The following is a 19,684-nucleotide window of genomic DNA, read 5'->3' on the forward strand; positions in this document are numbered from 1 at the left end:
GTAAGAAGGTTTAGATGAGACGAGTTCTGCTTGCTTTTCTTCACAGGATGGGTGGTGAGGTGGACATGATCCCACACTTGATCTGGTGATTAGTGGAGCTGAGCCTTGAGCCCAGATCTACAGGAGATGACCACATGCTTCAGGGGGTCCCAGAGCTTGAGCACAACCCCTGAGAGCTCCAAGCCTTGGTTGTCACCACTCTCAACCTGGCACCGTAATCACAGATAACACTGCCCAGGGATGAAGCGACGTTATGTTCCCAGTAGAGTATGGGAGCGTCTCATAAACGGAAAGTGGTTACAACACCAACGGAATATTTTATATAAGTGCGGTTACCGCTGTTAACACTGGGTCTTTCAGCTCAACCGTAGTCCTTTAAAACTGTGGACTTCCTGCACATCAATTACGTAGCATGCCATGAGTTTTCCAATAGTTTCTTTCCTTAAGCATCAATACTATGTTGTTAAAAAATAAAAATAAAAATAATGAAGCTCCCCAAAAAAGACTATGCTGTAACTGTTCCTACAATTAGAGGTGGAAGAGGGAAATGAAATTTAAGTAATGGGAGAGGCAGAGATGAAACAGGTTTGGCTTTATGCACAGCAACCATTCAATAATTAATCAACTACTCAGAAAAAAACAGCAAAAACAGAAATTGATTGAAGTAAAAGGATGGATAAAGGTATACTATGCAAACAGCAACCATAAGAGAGCTGGGGGAGCTACACTATTATCAGATAAAATAGTCTTTAAGACAAAAATTGTCACAGGAGTCAAAGAGTGACATTTTATAATGATAAAACGATAAACCCAGCAGTAAGATATAAAATTTTAAACATGTGCACTTAACAATAGAACCCTCAAAATATATGAGGCAAAACGTAACAAAACTGAAGGGAAGGACAGACAATTCAACAACAGTTGGATCTCTCAATACAATCCTTTCAATCATAAATAGAACAAAAGGGAAATACAAGATTTGAACGACACTATAAACCAACTAGATCTACCAGACATCTATAGAACGCATGCCCTCAAAATAGGAAACACATTCTACTCAATTACACATGGAACATTCTCCAAGACAGACCACATGCTAGGTTACATACAAAACATATCTCAATATATTTTAAAAGTCTGAAATCATACAAATTGTGTTCTCCAACCACCATGGAATGAAAACAGAAATCATTAACAGAAGGGCATTTGAAAAATTTCCAGCTATATGGCAATTACACAACACACTCCTAATAACCAGTGGTTCAAGGAAGAAATCACAAGGGAAATCATAAAATACACTTGAGATGAATGAAAATAAGAACACAACGTATTAAAACTTCTGTCACAGCAAAGGAAACCACTGACAAAATGACAAGACAACCTACTGAATGGGAGAAAATATGTGCAAATGATTGACCGATAAGGCATTAACATCCAACACATACAAACAGCTCATACAACTCAACATCAAAAAAACACAAACAACCCGATTAAAAAAATGGGAAGAACTGAAGAGACATTTTTCCGAAAAGGAAATGCAGATGGCCAACAGACACATGAAAAGAGGCTCAACATCACTTATCATCAGGGAAATGCCAATCAAAACCACAATGAGATATTATCTCACACCTGTCAGAATGGCTATCATCAAAAAGACCACACACACAAAAAATGCTGGCTACAATGTGGAGAAAAGGGAATCCTCCTACACTGTTCGTAGGGATGTAAATTGGTGCAGCCACTGTGGAAAACAGTATGGAGGTTTCTTAAAAAACTACAAATAGAACTTCCACATGGCCCAACAATTGCACTCCTGGGTTTATATCCAAAAAAAAACCCAAAAACACTAATTCAAAAAGATACATGCACCACAATGTTCACAGCAGCATTATTTACAATTGCCAAGATATGGAAGCAATATAAGCGTCCATCAACAGATGAATGGAAAAAGAAGTGAGGTGTATACACACACACACACACACACACACACACACACACACACACAATGGAATACTACTCAGCCATAAAAAAGAATGAAGTTCTGCCATCTGCAACAACATGGAAAGACTTGGAGGGTATTATGCTAACTGAAAGACAAATACTGTATCATAGCACTTATATGTGGAATCAAAAAAAATAAAACAAACGAGTGAATACATAAAACAGAAACAGGCTCACAGATATAGAAAATAAACTAGTAGTTACCAGTGGGGAGAAGGAAGGGGGGAGGGGCAAGATAGGGGTAGGGGACTAAGAGGTGCAAACTATTATATATAAAATGTGCTACAAGGATATATTGTACAACACAGGGAATACAGCCAATATCCTATAATAACTATAAATGGAGTATAACCTTTAAAAATTGTGAAGCACTAGAATGTACACCTGTAACTTACATAATATTGTACATCAACTACTATACTTCAATTTTTAAAAATGGGCAAAGGACTTAAGACATTTCTCCAGAGAAAACATACAAATGGCCATCAGGTACATGAAAAGATGCTCAACATCGCTAATCATCAGGGATATGCAAATCAAAAGCACAATGAGACATCATCTCATACCTGTTGGGATGACTACTATCAAAAAAACAAAAGATAATGTGTTGATGAGGTTGTGGAGAAAAAGGAGCCCCTCCTACACTGTCGGTGGGAATGTAAAATGCTACACCCACGACGGAAAACAGTATGGAGGTTCCTCAAAAAAATGAAAATCGGAACTATCATTTGGGGACTTCCCTGGTGGTGCAGTGGTTAAGAATCCGCCTGCCAATGCGGGGGACACGGGTTCGAGCCCTAGTCCGGGAAGATCCCACATGCCGTGGAGCAACTAAGCCCGTGCACCACAACTACTGAGCCTACGCTCTAGAGCCCACGAGCCACAACTACTGGAGCCCACGAGCCACAACTACTGGAGCCCACGAGCCACAACTACTGAAGCACACATGCCTAGAGCCCGTGCTCTGCAAGAGAAGCCACAGCAATGAGAAGCCTGCGCACCACAACGAAGAGCAGCCCCTGCTCTCTGCAACTAGAGAAGGCCCGCGCAGCAATGAAGACCCAATGCAGCCAAAAATAGATAAATAAAAAATAAGTAAATTTATTTAAAAAAAAATTATCATTTGATCCAGCAATCCTACTTTTGGGTACATATCCAAAAGAAATGAAATCAGGACCTCAAAGAGGTATCAACATGTCCAAGTTCACTGTAGCATTAACCTCAACAGCCACAACATGGAAACAACCCAAGTGTCCATTGATGGATGACTGGGTAACGAAAACGTGGAATATACATGCAATGGAATACTATTCATCCTTAAAAAATAAGAAAATCCTGCCCTTTGGGACAACATGGGTGGACTTGGAGGACATCATGCTAAATGAAGTAAGCCAGACACAAAAGAACAAATACTACATGACTCTACTTTTATGAGGAATCTAAAATAGTCAAATTCATAGAGAGCAGAATGGTGGTCACCAGGGGCTTGGGGGAGAGGGAAATGGAGGAGGTGTCAGTCAAAGGGTACAAAAGTCTGGGGGGGGAGAAGGAAAATAAGCTGGTGAGGATGTGGAAAAATCGGAATCCTCATACACTGCTGGTAGGAATGTAAAATGGTACGGCGACTGTGGAAAAAAGTTTGGCAGTTCCTCCAAAAGTTAAACACAGAATGACCATATGACCTTGTGATTCCACTCCCAGGGTATATACGCTAAAGAATTAAAAGCAGGTATTCAAACAAGAACATGTACATGCAAACAAGAACATGTACATGCATGTTCATAGCGGCATTCTTCATAAGAGCCAAAAGATGTAAACAGTCAAACGTCCATCAACTGACGAACAGATAAAACTGTGGTCTATCCATACAATGGAATATTACTCAGACATAAAAAGGAATGAAACACTGATACATGCTGTAAGGTGGATGAACCTCCAAAACATTACGCTATGTGAGAGAAGCCAAAGACAAAAGGTCCCACATTATATGATACTATTTATATAAAATATCTTGGAGAGATCAGTCAACTGATACAGAAAGGAGACTGATGATTGTCTGGGGCTAGCGGGAGGGAGAAATGAGAAGAAACTGCTTAATGGGTAAGGGTTCTTACCCTGGAGTAATGGAAATGTTTTAGGACTGGATAGAGGTGGTGGTTGCACCACGGTGAACGTCTTAAAATGCTACTGAATTGTTTGCTTTAAAATGGCTAATTTTATGTTATGTGAATTTTACTTCAATAGATTATTTACAACGAGGGAAGGGTGGGAAAGGAGAGCATCGTCACAACTGCGTGTGCATTCTACCACAATTCAGTTTTAGTAAAAGTATATAGGGAAGTTGAGAATATGGAAAGTCTTTCTCTTAAAATGATCATACTTCCTTCACTCTTTGTGAAGGCTTTGGGTACACGAACGCATACTTCAATGTGGAGGCCACACCAGTGGATGGATTTTTACGGTAAGGGAACCACAAGTGATAGATAATCGGCGGTCATTATGCATTTTTAAAATCTAGATCATCAGTTTAGAGACAGTTTTACATCTATAATTTCCATTTGACTTTGCACCTATAATACGAAGAAGTACAGCTTACCTGTCTAAATGAGGCTCCTCATGTATACCTTATATTATGGTGATATTTAGGAAAGAGAAATGACATTACTGAAACCATTATTTGTGCAACTTTCAGAAAAGCAATTGCCACTTATATAATATTAGCTTAGAGTCCGTATGCTTCATGCAGTGCTTGTGTAAAAATATTTCTTTTTTCAGCTTAAAAAAAATCAACTGAACGTAGATGTGAAGGGTTTACTTGCGGGACTCTGATTCCTGTCCTGTCCTTATGCTGTGCCACACAGTTTCTGAGGAGCCTGGCTTCTCGGAAGATCTGCGGGTGCCAGTTCAAGAGAATGCGCTCCTTACGTGTCCAGGGAACCCGATGCTCTGCCAGAGCCTGAGCCTGCAGTGATCCCGAGCATGACCTTGGATGTGTGTACTTTTCAGATACCATTAACTAACTACAGATTTTCCTGTTGTGAGCCTTTAAATGGGATTTATTATCATCCATAATTGAGATGAGCAAAGTCTAGCTACTTATCGAGGAATTAGAATAGTAGGTCACCGTCATCAAAGCAAAGAGCTCCCAAAATAAAGACGTCTGTTCCTGTGAAGCCTTGCTCAAAATGACAACCTTAGAAAGGATTCTCTGATGCTCAGCAAATGCTGCCAGCAACACCGCACTCCTGCCCAGAGCGCCTCTTTGTCAGGTGTGCCGCACCCCCGGGTGTGGCTTAACGACAGTGCCATGGCATTTGGAGAAAATAAGAAGCTTGATTCGGCAAAAGCAGAAGTGGGTTCCCCCTGTGAGATGACTGCACACAGAGAGAAAAAAGGAGAGATGAGGGGAGAGATGGAGGGAAGTGGGGAGTGAAGGCAGGGGACAGGGAGGGGCAAAATTCTGAAAGCAACATGGTGAACCTTGAAAGCGTTATGCTAAGTGAAAGCAGCCAAAAGTAAGTCCACATATTGTATGACTCCACTGACATGTCCCAGAACAGGGAAATCCAGAGAGAAAGAAAGGAGATCAGTGGTTGCCAGGGGCTGGGGGGGCGGAGGTGAAGAATCAGGGGATCAGAGGGTAATAAGTGAAGGGTACAATGTTTCTTTTAAGGTGATAGAAACGTTCTAAAATTGGCTAGAGTGATGGCTGCACAACCGTGTGAATATACTAAAAGCCACTGAATTGTAGATTTTAAACAGGTGAGTTGTATGGTATGGGAATTATCTCTAAATAAAGCTTTTAAAAAAACACTGCAGGAGCTTTTGCCCTTTTACTTAGAATAAAGTGGTCACTATGCCCAGTAACACCGTATATGATCCACAGCCCCTGCCAACGTCTCCTTTTCTCCAACGTTCTCCACACTCCGGCCACACAGGCCACCTTCCAGGCCTGAGAGTCAACCCAGTTCTTTTCTGCCTCAGGGCTCTTACACTTGATCCCTTGGCCTTGAAGGCTCTTTCCCTGCTCTTGCATGTCACCTTTCCTCAGAGAGGTCTCTACTGCTTGATCTAAAGTAGCCAACCCTTTTTGGGGCCCTCCCTGCCCCATCACCCTACTGTATCTGCTCCAGAGTACTCTATAATACCTGAAATTATTTTATGTACTGTCTGTGTCCTTCTGGAGAGAATAGCTCTGTGAGGGCAATGACCTAGTCCACATGGTATGCCCAGCCACAAGCAAGCACTCAATAAACACTGCTGAACGGACGAATGAATGTCATGTACAAATACCCCGACCAAGGTGTCGGGGACGTTTTCAACAAGAAGTGTACCATGTACAAAGTAGAATGTTCTCCAACCAGAAAAACAACCGAGCCAAGGAGAGATGGATGGGCCTATCTCTCTGAAACCTCAGCTGCATGAAATGCAAGCCAAGATAGAAAAAAAGGATGGCAGAGTGATGTGGTCTTGAAGGATGTCATTCAACCGAAGACCCCATGTGCTGGTGGTCCTACAGGTCCCAGACACACTGGCTGATGGGTGCTGATGAATTGACAAAGGGATATAGATATTAAAAAGTCCTCCATCAGGAAATTAACAAATTTACTAGTTAGGGGTCTGTTTATACTTACTGTGTTTGTTTTGTTGTCTGGTCATGTCTGGTTTTGGAAATGTTAAACAAAAATTTCATTAAAACCATCACTGCTAATAAATTAAGTATATTTATTTTCCTGGGAATCTAAAAGGCCACCTGCATGTATAGGACTGTGGACATGTTCAGGAAAGACCTGAGAATGCTCGAGGCTCTCACCTCACACCACACACAAAACTATAAAGCTCTTAGAAGTTCATTTTTAGGTATATGATTCACTTTGAGTTAATTTTTGTAGCACGTATAAGGCAGGGGTCCAAATTCATTTTTTGCATGTGGATATCCAATTGTCTCAGCACCATTTATTGAAGACACCGTTCTTTCCCCATTGAATAGGGTCGGCATCTTGGTCAAAAGTCAACTGGCCATAGATGGAATGGTTCCTTTCTAGACTCTCAGTTTTATTCCACTGAGCTCTATGTCTCTCTTCATGGTAAGTACCACACCATCTTGATTACCGCAGGTTTATAGTGAGTTCTGAAACTTAGAAGTGTGAGTCCTCCAACTTTTTCTTCTCTTTCAAGATTGTTTTGACTATTCTGGGTTCCATGAATTTCCATATGTATTTTAGGATCAGCTTGTCTGCAAAAATTCTAGCGGGAAGTTTGACGGGAATTATGTTGAATTTGTTGACCAACTTAAGCAGGTGAGCACTCCTCGTGTGTGCCCGACTCTTACACCAGAGACGCGGCCGCAGTAAGTCCTTCCAATGAAATCAGTTGAAGAGCAATAATAACGGCTGACACTGAGCAATCACCTTGTACCGAATCCTCTGCTGAACACTTCATAGGGGCCACCTTATCTAACCCTTACAATTATTATTAATTTATTATTATTAACCTCATGCAACAGATGAGGAAACTGAGGGGCAAAGAAGTCAGATAACTCACCCAAGGTAACAGTTAATAAGTGGCAAAGGCAGGGTTCCGACACAGGCAGCCTAACTCCAGAGCCCATGCCTTTCTCAGTCCTGAATATACAGAGACCTCTCGAACTCGTTTAAGAAAAAAAAAAAAGACAAGCAACCTGGCAGAAAAAATGGGGAAAGGATGTGAAGAGACAATTCACCAAGAGGAAAATGCAAATGGCAAAAAAATATATATATGATTTTTCTGTCCATCATACTGGTAAAATGTTTTTGACTGGTAAAATCTAGTGATGGTACGGGTCTGGGGGAAAAACGTACTCTTGTAACAGCCATCGGTGGGAGTACACGATGGCACATGCATTTTGGAAACGATTTGTCAAAATCTATTAAAATATAAAATACATATACCCTTTGGCCTGACAGTTTCATTAGACTTGGACACAAAGGAAATAGACAAGAATGTTCACTGAAGTCCCATTTGTAATTGTGCAAAACAGAAACAAACCAGGTGCCTGCCAGTAAAAAGTGGCATCACTGGCCACGGCCAAAGCCACACCACTGGAATGCCAGCTCCATGAAGCATACGTCTGTGAATGAGATAGAGGTATAAAAATAGAGATATCTAGATAATACAGTGTGTTGAATAGCGGCCCCCCAAATATATAGCCAAGTCCTAAGCTCCAGAACTTATGAATGTGACCTCATTTGGAAAAAGGGTCTTTGCAGATGTAATTAAGTAAAGATCTTGAGATGAGGTCATTCAAGATTTTCCAGATGGGCTCTAAAACCAACAAGAAGTGTCCTTATAAGAGACCGAAGAGGAGAAGTCACACACACAAGGAGAAGGCCAAGTGAAGACGGAGGCAGAGACTGGAGCCATGCAGCTGCAAGCCGAGGATCACCTGGAGCCGCCAGAAGCTAGGCTAGGCAAGGAAGCATTCTTCCCCTAGAGCCTTCAAGTAGGCGTATGGTCCTACCGACACCTTGATTTTGGACTTCTGGCCTCAAGAACTGTGAGTGAATAAACGTCTGTGGTTTTTAAGCCACCCAGTCTGTGGTACTTTGTCACAGCTGCCTCTAAGAGAGGCAACTAACATAGACAGCTATATTCACTCAGGTCTTCAATACATATTCAGTTTTTTTTTAAGTTGTGAAATACATATAACTGAAGTGAAAAAAAGCCCTACACATGTTACGTAAAACAAAATCACCGAATAATCTATGAGTACAGATGTTCCCAACAGTAGAGAAAACTAGTTGGGACCAGCATACCTCAAACTGACTTAGGCAGCTCCCTCTTGGGATGGGAGTGGGTGTTGTAGGATGGGGAGGGATCAATGCAAATACCAACTTTACTTTCTAAGCATTCATGCATTTTTTAAAAGAATGGTTTAAATTTTTTTCTCAAAAAATTGTAAAGAGAAACTGATGACAAAGCTTAGCATTTGAGAGATTACCTGTAGATACAGTTCTAAGAATACCTGTTATAAAAAGATCTAAAAGGAGAAACAAATCCTTTATTCATTTCCCAGTATCTTTTTCTGAGCTAGAAAAAGATAGTCCTTGGAGGCCACTGCTGAGGTGTCACACGAGTAAAGGCTATGACTTGAGCCAGAGAAAATCCTGCATCAGTTATTGCACATTTCTGGTACTCTCCACAAAGGAAACAAAGGATTTTAAATATTCAAATTTTCTTTAAATAATGCAATTTATGATAAACATGTTATATCGGATCAAGTGCAATACAGGCGACCTATAGTTTTCCCTGAATGTGTATTCTGAACGGGTAGTGCATATTAAGCATTATTATTTGCTTTTAATAGTTTGATTTACTACTCACGCTTCACTGAGGAAGTTTCTTCCAATGCATCCTCCAGACTGAAACCAACGTCCCCAGATCCTAAAAATTAAAAAAAAAAAAAGATTTTTGAATGTAACTATCTTTGCAAGACACAAAATAATACTGAAATACTCTTGTAATGGTCACTTCCCTTTAGACAGTGTCATGAAGATAATGCCACAAAAGGAAATCAGTTGAAACCACCCAAAGATATAGTGAATTGATATCCCTTGACAAGCAACCTATTGCTACCAAAACAACGACAACAAAACAAACAGTCTTCAGTCTACTTGAAGGCTGAAGGCTCAGATGTATGAAACATGAAGTACAATCTTACTTAAAAAAACTTTATAGTATGACTTTTGCAACAGGGAGTATCAGAGCCCAAAAACTCCACTGATAATGGGCAAGTTCTTTCACCCCATCCCGGCTCTCACACAAAGGCTGCTCTGCATTTTGGCAACACAGGGCACCTTCCCTCCGATCCCAGCAACCACACCTAGACTAGCATCTCTGACTAATTACACATAACTAAAAAGGTGCTGGGAAAGAGTTTTTCACAAGAGAATTTGTCCTCAGAAGTGGACCCATCTGCCCAACCCTGACTGCTATTGAACTTGACAGCTTTCATTCCCTCTAGATGGGCATGTAGTTTCCCACCGGGGTATATACATTAACTCTCAAGCAAACCACTATGCATGTATACTTAAGTTGAACAAATAAGTAAATGGACAGCGGATTATAGAAGCCAGGTTTCTCACTGTTGGAGAGGGAGGTTACAGATAAGGAGAGAAGGCTAGAATGATCCACGTGATAGTGGATCAGAGTTGGAGACCTCAGTATGAACCACATTTAGCTTAATATATATACAGATGGTTACATATAGAAATATTCATAAACATGTGTATATACATGGGTTAGTATGCAGATATACATTCCCTTGCTCTGTCAGGTGAAAAGACCTAGAAGCAACAACACCCCAGTAGCAATGAACACACCGAGCACCCAGATCTTGGTTTCTAAATACCATTCTCCAATAAATGGAACCAGAGCTCCTTGGAGAAATGGCCGATTCTAGAATTGGGGCAGGAAATATCTAGATGAGTTTGGAGCATCTTACAGTGCCAGGAAGTACTTTAAAATATATTGATATTGGTTGGTATATGTCAAAGGACCACAGGACTGACTGAAAGAGTTCTAAATGGCTAAAGCTGGAACAATTTTAAGCAGCAAAATAAAGTGGTATTGGATTATGACCCTAAGTATAAAATAAATTTCCATGAGTCCAGGCTGATATAAATAACTGAACAAAAACATAAAAAGGAGAGAACAGAAGAATTCAAATTAATTTATGTAGATATTTCTCCTCTCCGTAAGTGCTGACTTCCTTCCAAGATTACAGTATGAGAAGGTGGGGGGAAGAGATAGGAACTTTACAGTGGAGAAACCTGACAAACACTACATCAGCCAGGCAATCAAGGTTAACTTTAACAGTGATGAGTCATATTGATACTATATTCCCTTGATATGATGTGATGACAAGGGCACTATACCTGTGTGGTCTTCCTCTCAAGGAAGTGTAACTCTATAACCCCAGTATAATCATAAGGAAAACATCAGAGAAATTCCAATTGAGGGGCCTCCTACAAAATACCTGACTAATACTCCTCAAAACTGTCAAGGTTGTCAAAAACAAAGTTTGAGAAACTGGCATAGCCTGAAAAGCCTAAGGAGATGTAATGATGGAAAGTCATGTGGTACCCTTGATTGGATCCTAGAACAAAAAAAAAGGACTTTAAGTAAAAACTAAGGAAGTGTGAATAGAGTATGGACTTTAGTTAATAGTAGTGTATCAATGTTGGTTCAGTAATTGTGACAAACGTACCATGCCAATATAAAATGTTAATAATGAGGGAAACTGGGTGTAGAGCACATTCGAACTCTTTGTACTAGCTTTGCATTGTAAATCTAAAACTGTTCTTAATAAGTCTATTTTTAAAAATACATTTTATATAGCAAAAAAAAAGGGTAATCACTAAAAGAAGAGTTATAGGATATATAACCTCTAACTTATTCAAGAAAAAAAAAAGAAAGGTCAACACCAACAACTAAAATTCAATCCAACAAAAGTCACCAAATGGAAAAAAGAAACAAAAACATGTTAAATAGAAAACATGGACTTTAACATAAGAATATGTACAATCGTATCAGTAAAAAGTGAGTGTAAATAGAGTAAATCTCCTATCAAAAGATAAATGGGGACTTCCCTGGTGGCACAGCGGTTAAGAATCCACCTGCCAATGCAGGGGACACGGTTCAAGCCCTGGTCCAGGAAGATCCCACATGCCGCGGAGCAACTAAGCCCGTGAGCCACAACTACTGGGCCTGTGCTCTAGAGCCCGCGAGCCACAACTACTGAAGCCCGTGCACCTAGAGACCGTTTTCTGCAACAAGAGGAGCCCCGCAATGAGAAGCCCGTGCACTGCAATGAAGAGTAGCCTGCACACCACAACGAAGAGTAGCCCCTGCTCGCCACAACTACAGAAAGCCCGCGTGGGGCAAAGAAGACCCAACGCGGCCAAATAAATTTTTTTAAAAATGATAAATGGGATAAAAAATTACTATATGCTGTTGACAAATATACACCTAAAACAACACACACATATATAAACAAACATATATAAACATATATATAAACATATATATGTATATAAAATATGTATACAAAATAGAGAAATATATCAGGCAAATGCTGACAGGAAGGAAACAATATTAATATAAGACAAAGATAAAATTTAAGACCTAAACCTCTAAATAGGAAAAGAGCAATATTTTATGGGAATAAAGCATATAATCCACCAATAAAAGTCTTACACTTAATAACCTAGCTTCTAAAATTCTAAAGTAGACTTTTGCTTCTTGCTATGATGAAATAATTGGTATCAGATTAGCTTTCCCATCACAAACGACCATAAAATAGACAAAACACAAAGCAACAGCTTTCAGCACTGAATAAGCACTGAGAGACCGCAGTCCCTGAGATCAGGGAAATCATGACAGCCAAATCCAACAGGTATTCCTGGATTGGATCCTGAACCTATAAAGATCATCACTGGGACAATCAGTGAAATATGAATGAGGCCTGTGGACTAGATGGTAATACTGGATCACTGTCAATTTCCTGATCTTGATGGACGTACTCTGGTTGTGGAGGAGGGTGTCCTTGTTTTTAAGAAATGCACACTGAAATATCAAGAGGTAATGGGCATCCTGTGTGGGACTGATTCTGAAATTATTCAGAAGAAAAGTATTTGGAGATACATATACACACCAGAGCAAATGTGGTAAAACTGGGAAATCTAGGTGAATAGTAAATGGGAATTCCTTGTATTAGATATTACTGGAACAACTGGTGAAACTTGAATGAAGTCTTAGGATTGATTAGGTAGTATTAATGGATCAATGTTAATTTTCTGATTCAGATGGTTACACTGATGATATACAAAAGGATGTTTGTAGGAAATGGACTCTAAAGTACGCTGTGGGAGAAGGGACAATAGGGCATGGTAATATATTCTTAAATTATTGGGGGGGAAAATGTTCCGTGTACTGTACTTGCAAGTTTCCTTCAGGTCTGTAATTGTTTAAACATTTAAAGAATTAAAATAATTTAAATACGCATATTTCTTAATCCAACAATTGTACTTCCAGGTACGTGTTACAGAAAAATACTGATACATGTGCCCAAAGAGTTATGTACAGGATGTTCATAGCAGTACTGCTTACAACAGCAAAAAGAAATGGAAACAGACCAAGTGTTCAAAGAAGAATAGTTGAATTAAATATGGTAAATATGGTTCTTCAGTACAATGAAACGTTCTGTAGCCGTTTAAAGGAATGGGATACTCTCAGTAAACCAGGACCAGAAGGCAATTTCCTCAACTTGATAATGATTATCTACAAAAAACCTACAGCTAACATGATATTTAAGGGTGAGAAACCAAAGCTTTCGAAGATCAGGATCAAGGCAATGATGTCCCTTCTCATCACTGCTTTTCAACATCGTACTGGCAGTCCCAGCTACTTCAATAAGAAAAGGAAAACAAAAGGTATAAAGATTGGGAAGGAAGAAATAAAACTGTCTTTGTTTGCAGAGGACATGATCATACAAAATAATCCAAAGCCCCCACCCAAAAAAACCCAAAACAAAAAACTCCTGAAACTAATAAGTTACTACAGCAAGGGTGCAGGATATACGGTTAATACAAAAGTCAATCAATTTCTTATGTACCAGCAATGAACAAATGGAATTTGAAATAAAAACACAACACCATTTACATTAGCGCCCCCCCCCCCGCAAATAAACGCCTGATATAAATCTAACAAAATGTGCACAAGATCTATATAAAGAAAACTACAGAACTCTGATGAAAGAAATCAGAAGAGAACTAAATAAATGGAGAGATATTCCATGGATAGGAAGACTCAATACTGTCAAGATTTCAGTTCTTCCTAATCTGATTTATAGATTCAGTTCAATCACAATCAACATGTCAGCAAATGATCTTGTGATTGACAAACTGATCAAGTTTATATGGAGAGGAAAAACACCAGAATAACCAATACAATATTGAATGAAAAGAACAAAGTTGGAGGACTGACAACTACACAACCTCAAGACTTACTATAAAGTTATAGTAATCAAGATAGCGTGGTATTAGCAACAGACAAACAGATCAATGGAACAGAATACAGAGCCCAGAAATAGACTGACATAAATACAGTCAACTGATCTTTGACAAAGGAGCAAAGGCAATACAATGGAGGAAAGATAGTCTTTTCAACAAATGGTGCTAGAACAACTAGACAACCACATGGAAAAAAAATCTAGACACAGACCTTACACCCTTCACAAACATTAACTCAAAATGGATCATAGTACACTGTCTTCTTGTTTTGTTGATAAAAGCTTTTGCACAGCAAAGGGAACTAAGTTGAATTAGGTTCCATTTATTTTTGCTTTTATTTCCTTTACTTTAGTAGACGGATCCAAAAAAATATTCCTGCGATTTATGAGAAGGAGTGTTCTGTCTATGTTTTCCTCTAGGAGTTTTACAGTATATGGTCTTCCATTTAGGTCTTTAATCCATTTTATTTTTGTATATAGCATTAGAGAATGTTCTAATTTCATTCTTTTACATGCAGATGTCCAGTTTTCCCAGCACCACTTATTGAAGAGACTGTCTTTTCTTCATCATATATTCATGTTTCCTTTGCCATAGATTAATTGACCATAAGTGTATGGGTTTATTTCTGTACTCTCTATTCTCTTCCATTGATCTATGTGGCTGCTTTTGTGCCAGCACCATACTGTTTTGATTACTGTAGCTTTGTAGTATAGCCTGAAGTCAGGAAGCATGATTCCTCCAGCTGTGTTCTTCTTTCTCAAGATTGTTTTGGCTACTTGGGGTCTTTTGTGTTTCCATACAAATTTTTAAATTATTTGTTCTAGTTCTGTGAAAAATGCCATTGGTATTTTGATAGGGATTGCACCGAATTGGTAGACTGCCTTGGGTAGTATCATCATTTTAATAATACTGTTAAACAGAATACTGATACCCAGAACACGGTGTATCTTTCCATCTCTTTGTGTAGTCTTCAATTTCTTGCATCAGTGTCAAAATGGATCACAGACCTAAATATAAAACACAAAGTGATAGAACTCCTAGAAGATTGACACAGCAGAAAATATAGATGACTTGGGTTTGGTGATGACTTGTTAGATACAACCAAAGGCACGATCCATGAAAGACAAAATTGATAAGCTGGATTTCCTTTAAATTAAAAAATTCTGCTCTGCAAAAGACACTGCCAAAAAATGAAAAGCCAAGCCACAGACTGGGAGAAAATACTTACCAAAGGCACATCTAATAAAGGACTGTTATCCAAAATATACAGAGAACATTTAAAACTTAACAATAAGAAAACAAAGAACCCCATTAAAAATGGGCCACATCCCAAGGGTCCCTGGTGACTAGTCTTCTCCTGCAGACCTGGGATCCAGGCCCAGGTATATGAAAAGATGTTTTCCAAAGAAGATATACAAATGGCCAACAGGTATATGAAAAGATGCTCAACAACACTAATCATCAGGGAAATGCATATTGAAACCACAATGAGATATCACCTCACACCTGTCAGAATGGCTAGAGTGAAAAAAACAAGAGCTAAGTGTTGGTGAGGATGTGGAGAAAAAGGAATCCTTACGCACCGCTGGTGGGAGGTAAATTGGTTCAGCCACTATGGAAAACAGTGGGTCTTCAAAAAATGAAAAAGAGAATTATGATCCAGCAAATCCCACTTCTGGGTATACAGCCAAAGGAAACGAAATCACTATCTCAAAGAGGTATCTGCACCGCCCCCCCCCCCACACACCATGCTCATTGCAGCATTATTCGCAATAGCCAAGACATGGAAACTACCATTGACAGATGAATGGATAAAGAAAATGTGGTATATAAATACACACCATAGAATCTTATTTGCCATTAAAAAGAAGGAGATTCTGCCTTTTCAACAACATGGATATATCTAAGAAGGTATTATGCTAAGCGAAATAAGTCAGACAGAGAAAGACAAATACGGTATGATCTCACCTGCATGTGGAGTCTAAAAAAGCCAAACTCATAGAAACAGAGTAGAATGGTGGTTGCCAGGGGCTGCAGGGGTGGGGGAAATGGGGAGATGTTGGTCATAGGGTATAAACTTCCAGTTATCAGATGAATCAGTTCTAGGGATCTAATGTAGTATTATTAGACAATAATATAGGTGACAATAATTAGCAATTTTCAGGTATATAATACACTATTGCTAAGAGGGTAGATCTTAAGTGTTCTCACCAGACACACACAAAAAATGGTAATTAGGTGAGGAGCTGTTAACTAATGTTATCATGGTAATCATTTCACAATATATACATGTACCAAATCATCACATTGTCAATTATATGTCAATAATGCTGGGGAAAAAAGAGATAAAGAAAAAATAAAGATATGAACCATGCGAGTCAGAGTTGGTGTATGCCTTGTTGGAATGTTTCTCTAAAACTATACACATAAACAAAAGCTGACCAAGAAAAAAACAACGGGCCAAAGACCTTAACATACACATCACCAAAGAAGATAGACAGATGGCAAATAAGCCTATGAAAACCTGTTACACATCCTATCATTAGGGAAAATCGAATTAAAACATCCAAATGGCCAAAAATCCAGAACACAGACAACAGCAAGCACTGACAAGGATGTGGAACAAAAGGAAATCACATTACTGCTAGGAATGCAAAATGGTACAGTCACTTTGGAAGACAGTTTGGTGGTTTCTAACAAAACATAGATACCATATGATCCAGCAATTCTGCTCCTTCGTGTTTACCCAAAGAAGTTAAAAACTTATGTCCAAACAAAAACTTACACAAGGATGTTTGTAATTTCTTCATTCATAATTGCCAAAGCTTGGAAGCAACCAAGATGTCCTTCAGTAAGTGAGTGGATAAATAAGCTGTGTTACATCCAAGACAATCGAATATTATTCAGTGCCAAAAATAAATAAGCAATCAAGCCATGAAAAGACACAGAGGAACCTTCAATGCCCATACTCAGTGAAAGAAGCCAATTGTAAAAGTAACACAGTATATGATTCCAACTATCTGACGTTCTAGAAAGACAAACATTAAGACAGTAAAAGGATCAGTGGTTGCCACAGGCTGTATGGGGTGGAATGACTAGGTGGAGCACAGAGGATTTTTAGGGCAGTGAAACTACTCTGCACCATACTCTGATGGTGGATGCATGTCATTATACATTTGTCTAAACCCACAGAACGCACACCACCAAAAGTGAACCGTAACGTAAACTATGAACTTTGGGTGATAATAATATTGTCGATACAGGTTAATCAATTGTAACGAAGGTAGCATTCTCGTGGGGGGTTGTTGGTAATGAGGGAAGCTGTGCATGTGTGGGGGCAGGAGGTATATGAGAAAACTCTATACCTTCTGCTCAATATTGCTGTGAACCTAAAACTGATATAAAAAAATTAAGTCGATTTTGAACCAAAGAATGGCATAAGCCTATATACTGACACGGGAGAAAGCTCCAAGATACAGTATTAAATAAATAAAGCAAAGTGCAGAGAAGTATTTTTCCATGAGTGTGTATCTACATTTATAGCTGTAAAAATCTTCTGGAAGGTAGCTTACACACAGTAATTGGTAACAGTGATTAGGGAATGAGAAAAGTGGTCAGCGAGGAGCACTGTACTATTAATTAAAACCCTTCTTTTTGTTTTTAATCATGTAGAAGTATTTATATTATTATTATAAATAATTTTTAAAGTTCTGTATCAACCCCTCCAAAATCAGAAGCCAATCATCCTACAAAACTCTGTCCCTACTTTTTCACCCAAGAAGTGAGAGTAGGTTCTTCCAAATAACACCTTGTACAAGTAATAATGTTTTTAGCCTCAGCCGTTCCCCTACTGTTTGCTGATATAACCTGCTATATGTCATTAAGAGTTAAGAGCAATACAACACACATTTTTCCAAAGAAGACATGCAGATAGCCAGTGGGCACATAAAAAGACACTCAACATCGTTAATCACGGGAAAATGCAAATTAAATCCACGATGAGATCACCTCACACCTGTCAGAATGGCTACCATCAACAAGAACACAAATAACAAACACTGGCGAGGATGTGGAGAAAAGGGAACCCTCCTACACTGTTGGTGGGAATGTAAATTGATGCAGCCACTGTGGAAAACAGAATGGAGGTTTCTTAAAAAACTAAAAATAGAGCCACCATATGACCCAGCAATTCCACTCCTGGGTACATATCCCCCCAAAATGAAAACACTAATTCAAAAAGATACAGGCACCCCCCAATGTTCAGAGCAGCATTATTTCCAGTTGCCAAGATATGGAAGCAACCTAAGTGTCCATCAACAGATGAATGGATAAAGAAGATAGAAGATGTGGTGTACACACACACACACACACACAAAAACACACACACACACACACACACACACACTGGAATACTACTCAGCCATAAAAAAGAATGACATTTTGCCGTTTGCAACAACATGGAAGGACTTGGAGGGTATTATGCTAACTGAAATAAGTCAGACAGAGAAAGACAAATACCGTATGATACCACTTATATGTAGAATCTAAAAAAATACAACAAACTAGTGAATATAACAGAAAAGAAACAGACTCGTAGATATAGAGAACAAAATCCTGGTTACCAGTGGGGGGAAAAAGAAACGGGAGGGGCCGGATAGGGGTAGGGGGTTAAGAGGTACGAACTAGTATGCATAAAATAAATAAGCTACAAGGATATATTGTACAACGCCAAGAATACAGCCAATATTTCGTAGTACCTAAACCTCAATTTTAAAAAAAGAGCAATAACACAATTTTGCAGTATTTATTAATCCCTCGTTGACCTTGGATTCAATGGACCCAAACCATCTGTGGACAAAACCATTCAAAATCTCAATCTACATCCTGAGCTATTAAGACTTCAGAGTCTATAACCAAGCGCAGCTGCTAAAATCAAGATGGGAACAAATATTCTCATGAGAAATACCACACCTCAAATGGTCTGAAATACGGTTGTATCGTGGTGGTCATTTTGTAAGGTACCAGGGAGATAGCTCCATATCAGAAAAAAAGAAATAAAAAAGGGTTGTATCCCACAGCTCTTCTATGTAACCTATAACTCAACGACTCAGTTTGGGTATAGGCAGACAGGAATCCCGTGCATTAGGGACACGGATTCACCCTCTGGCACAAGGCACACCCTAGAAAGCAGCTGACTCATCGTAGGCTCAGTTTACAAGGCCCAAATCACTGTACCTGGGAGGCCAATGTGCCGGCATCCGGTAGAAAAGTTCTCTCGTTCCACTGCAGAGGGCTACAAGTTTCTTGTAATGGAAAAAGCATGTAGTGAGCTGGTTACATCTATCTGAAAACATACGGCAGAACTTTGGAAATCGTACGCATGGGCTTGTGTGTGTCCTTGAGAAGATACATCTAATAAGGAAAGTGCCGGTTCTATCCACAGATGCCCTGGCAGCCTGAGTCTGTCCTGAAGTGGATTGTGTCCCTTTGGGAGGGAACACAAACTTGACCTTATATTGCAACCTGACCCACCGTGCCTGGGTGACTGGTGTCTGAAGCTAAGGGCACATTTAATGGGGTATATAAAACCAGGCACAGCAGGCCCTTGTTAGAGGTTTCTGCCATGAAACCCA

The 19,684-nt window shown here is 39.4% G+C and overlaps 1 protein-coding gene across 8 annotated transcripts in view; it reads right to left on the reverse strand.

The window, feature by feature from the left end:
• Window positions 1-19,684, reverse strand: part of CD99L2 (CD99 molecule like 2) — a 116,722-nt gene that overhangs the window by 50,035 nt on the left and 47,003 nt on the right. For all 8 annotated transcript variants that reach the window (XR_003677890.1, XM_024116787.3, XM_028482622.2 and 5 more), the window contains exon 2: window positions 9,364-9,423. Coding sequence is in view for 7 of the 8 variants with exons in the window: in XM_024116787.3 (XP_023972555.1) it covers window positions 9,364-9,423 (60 nt within the window). In the remaining variant the exon portion in view is untranslated. The remainder of the gene's footprint in view (window positions 1-9,363; window positions 9,424-19,684) is intronic.

This window comes from Physeter macrocephalus, chromosome 21 (genome assembly GCF_002837175.3).
Source record: "Physeter macrocephalus isolate SW-GA chromosome 21, ASM283717v5, whole genome shotgun sequence".
Taxonomy (NCBI): Eukaryota; Metazoa; Chordata; class Mammalia; order Artiodactyla; family Physeteridae; genus Physeter; species Physeter macrocephalus.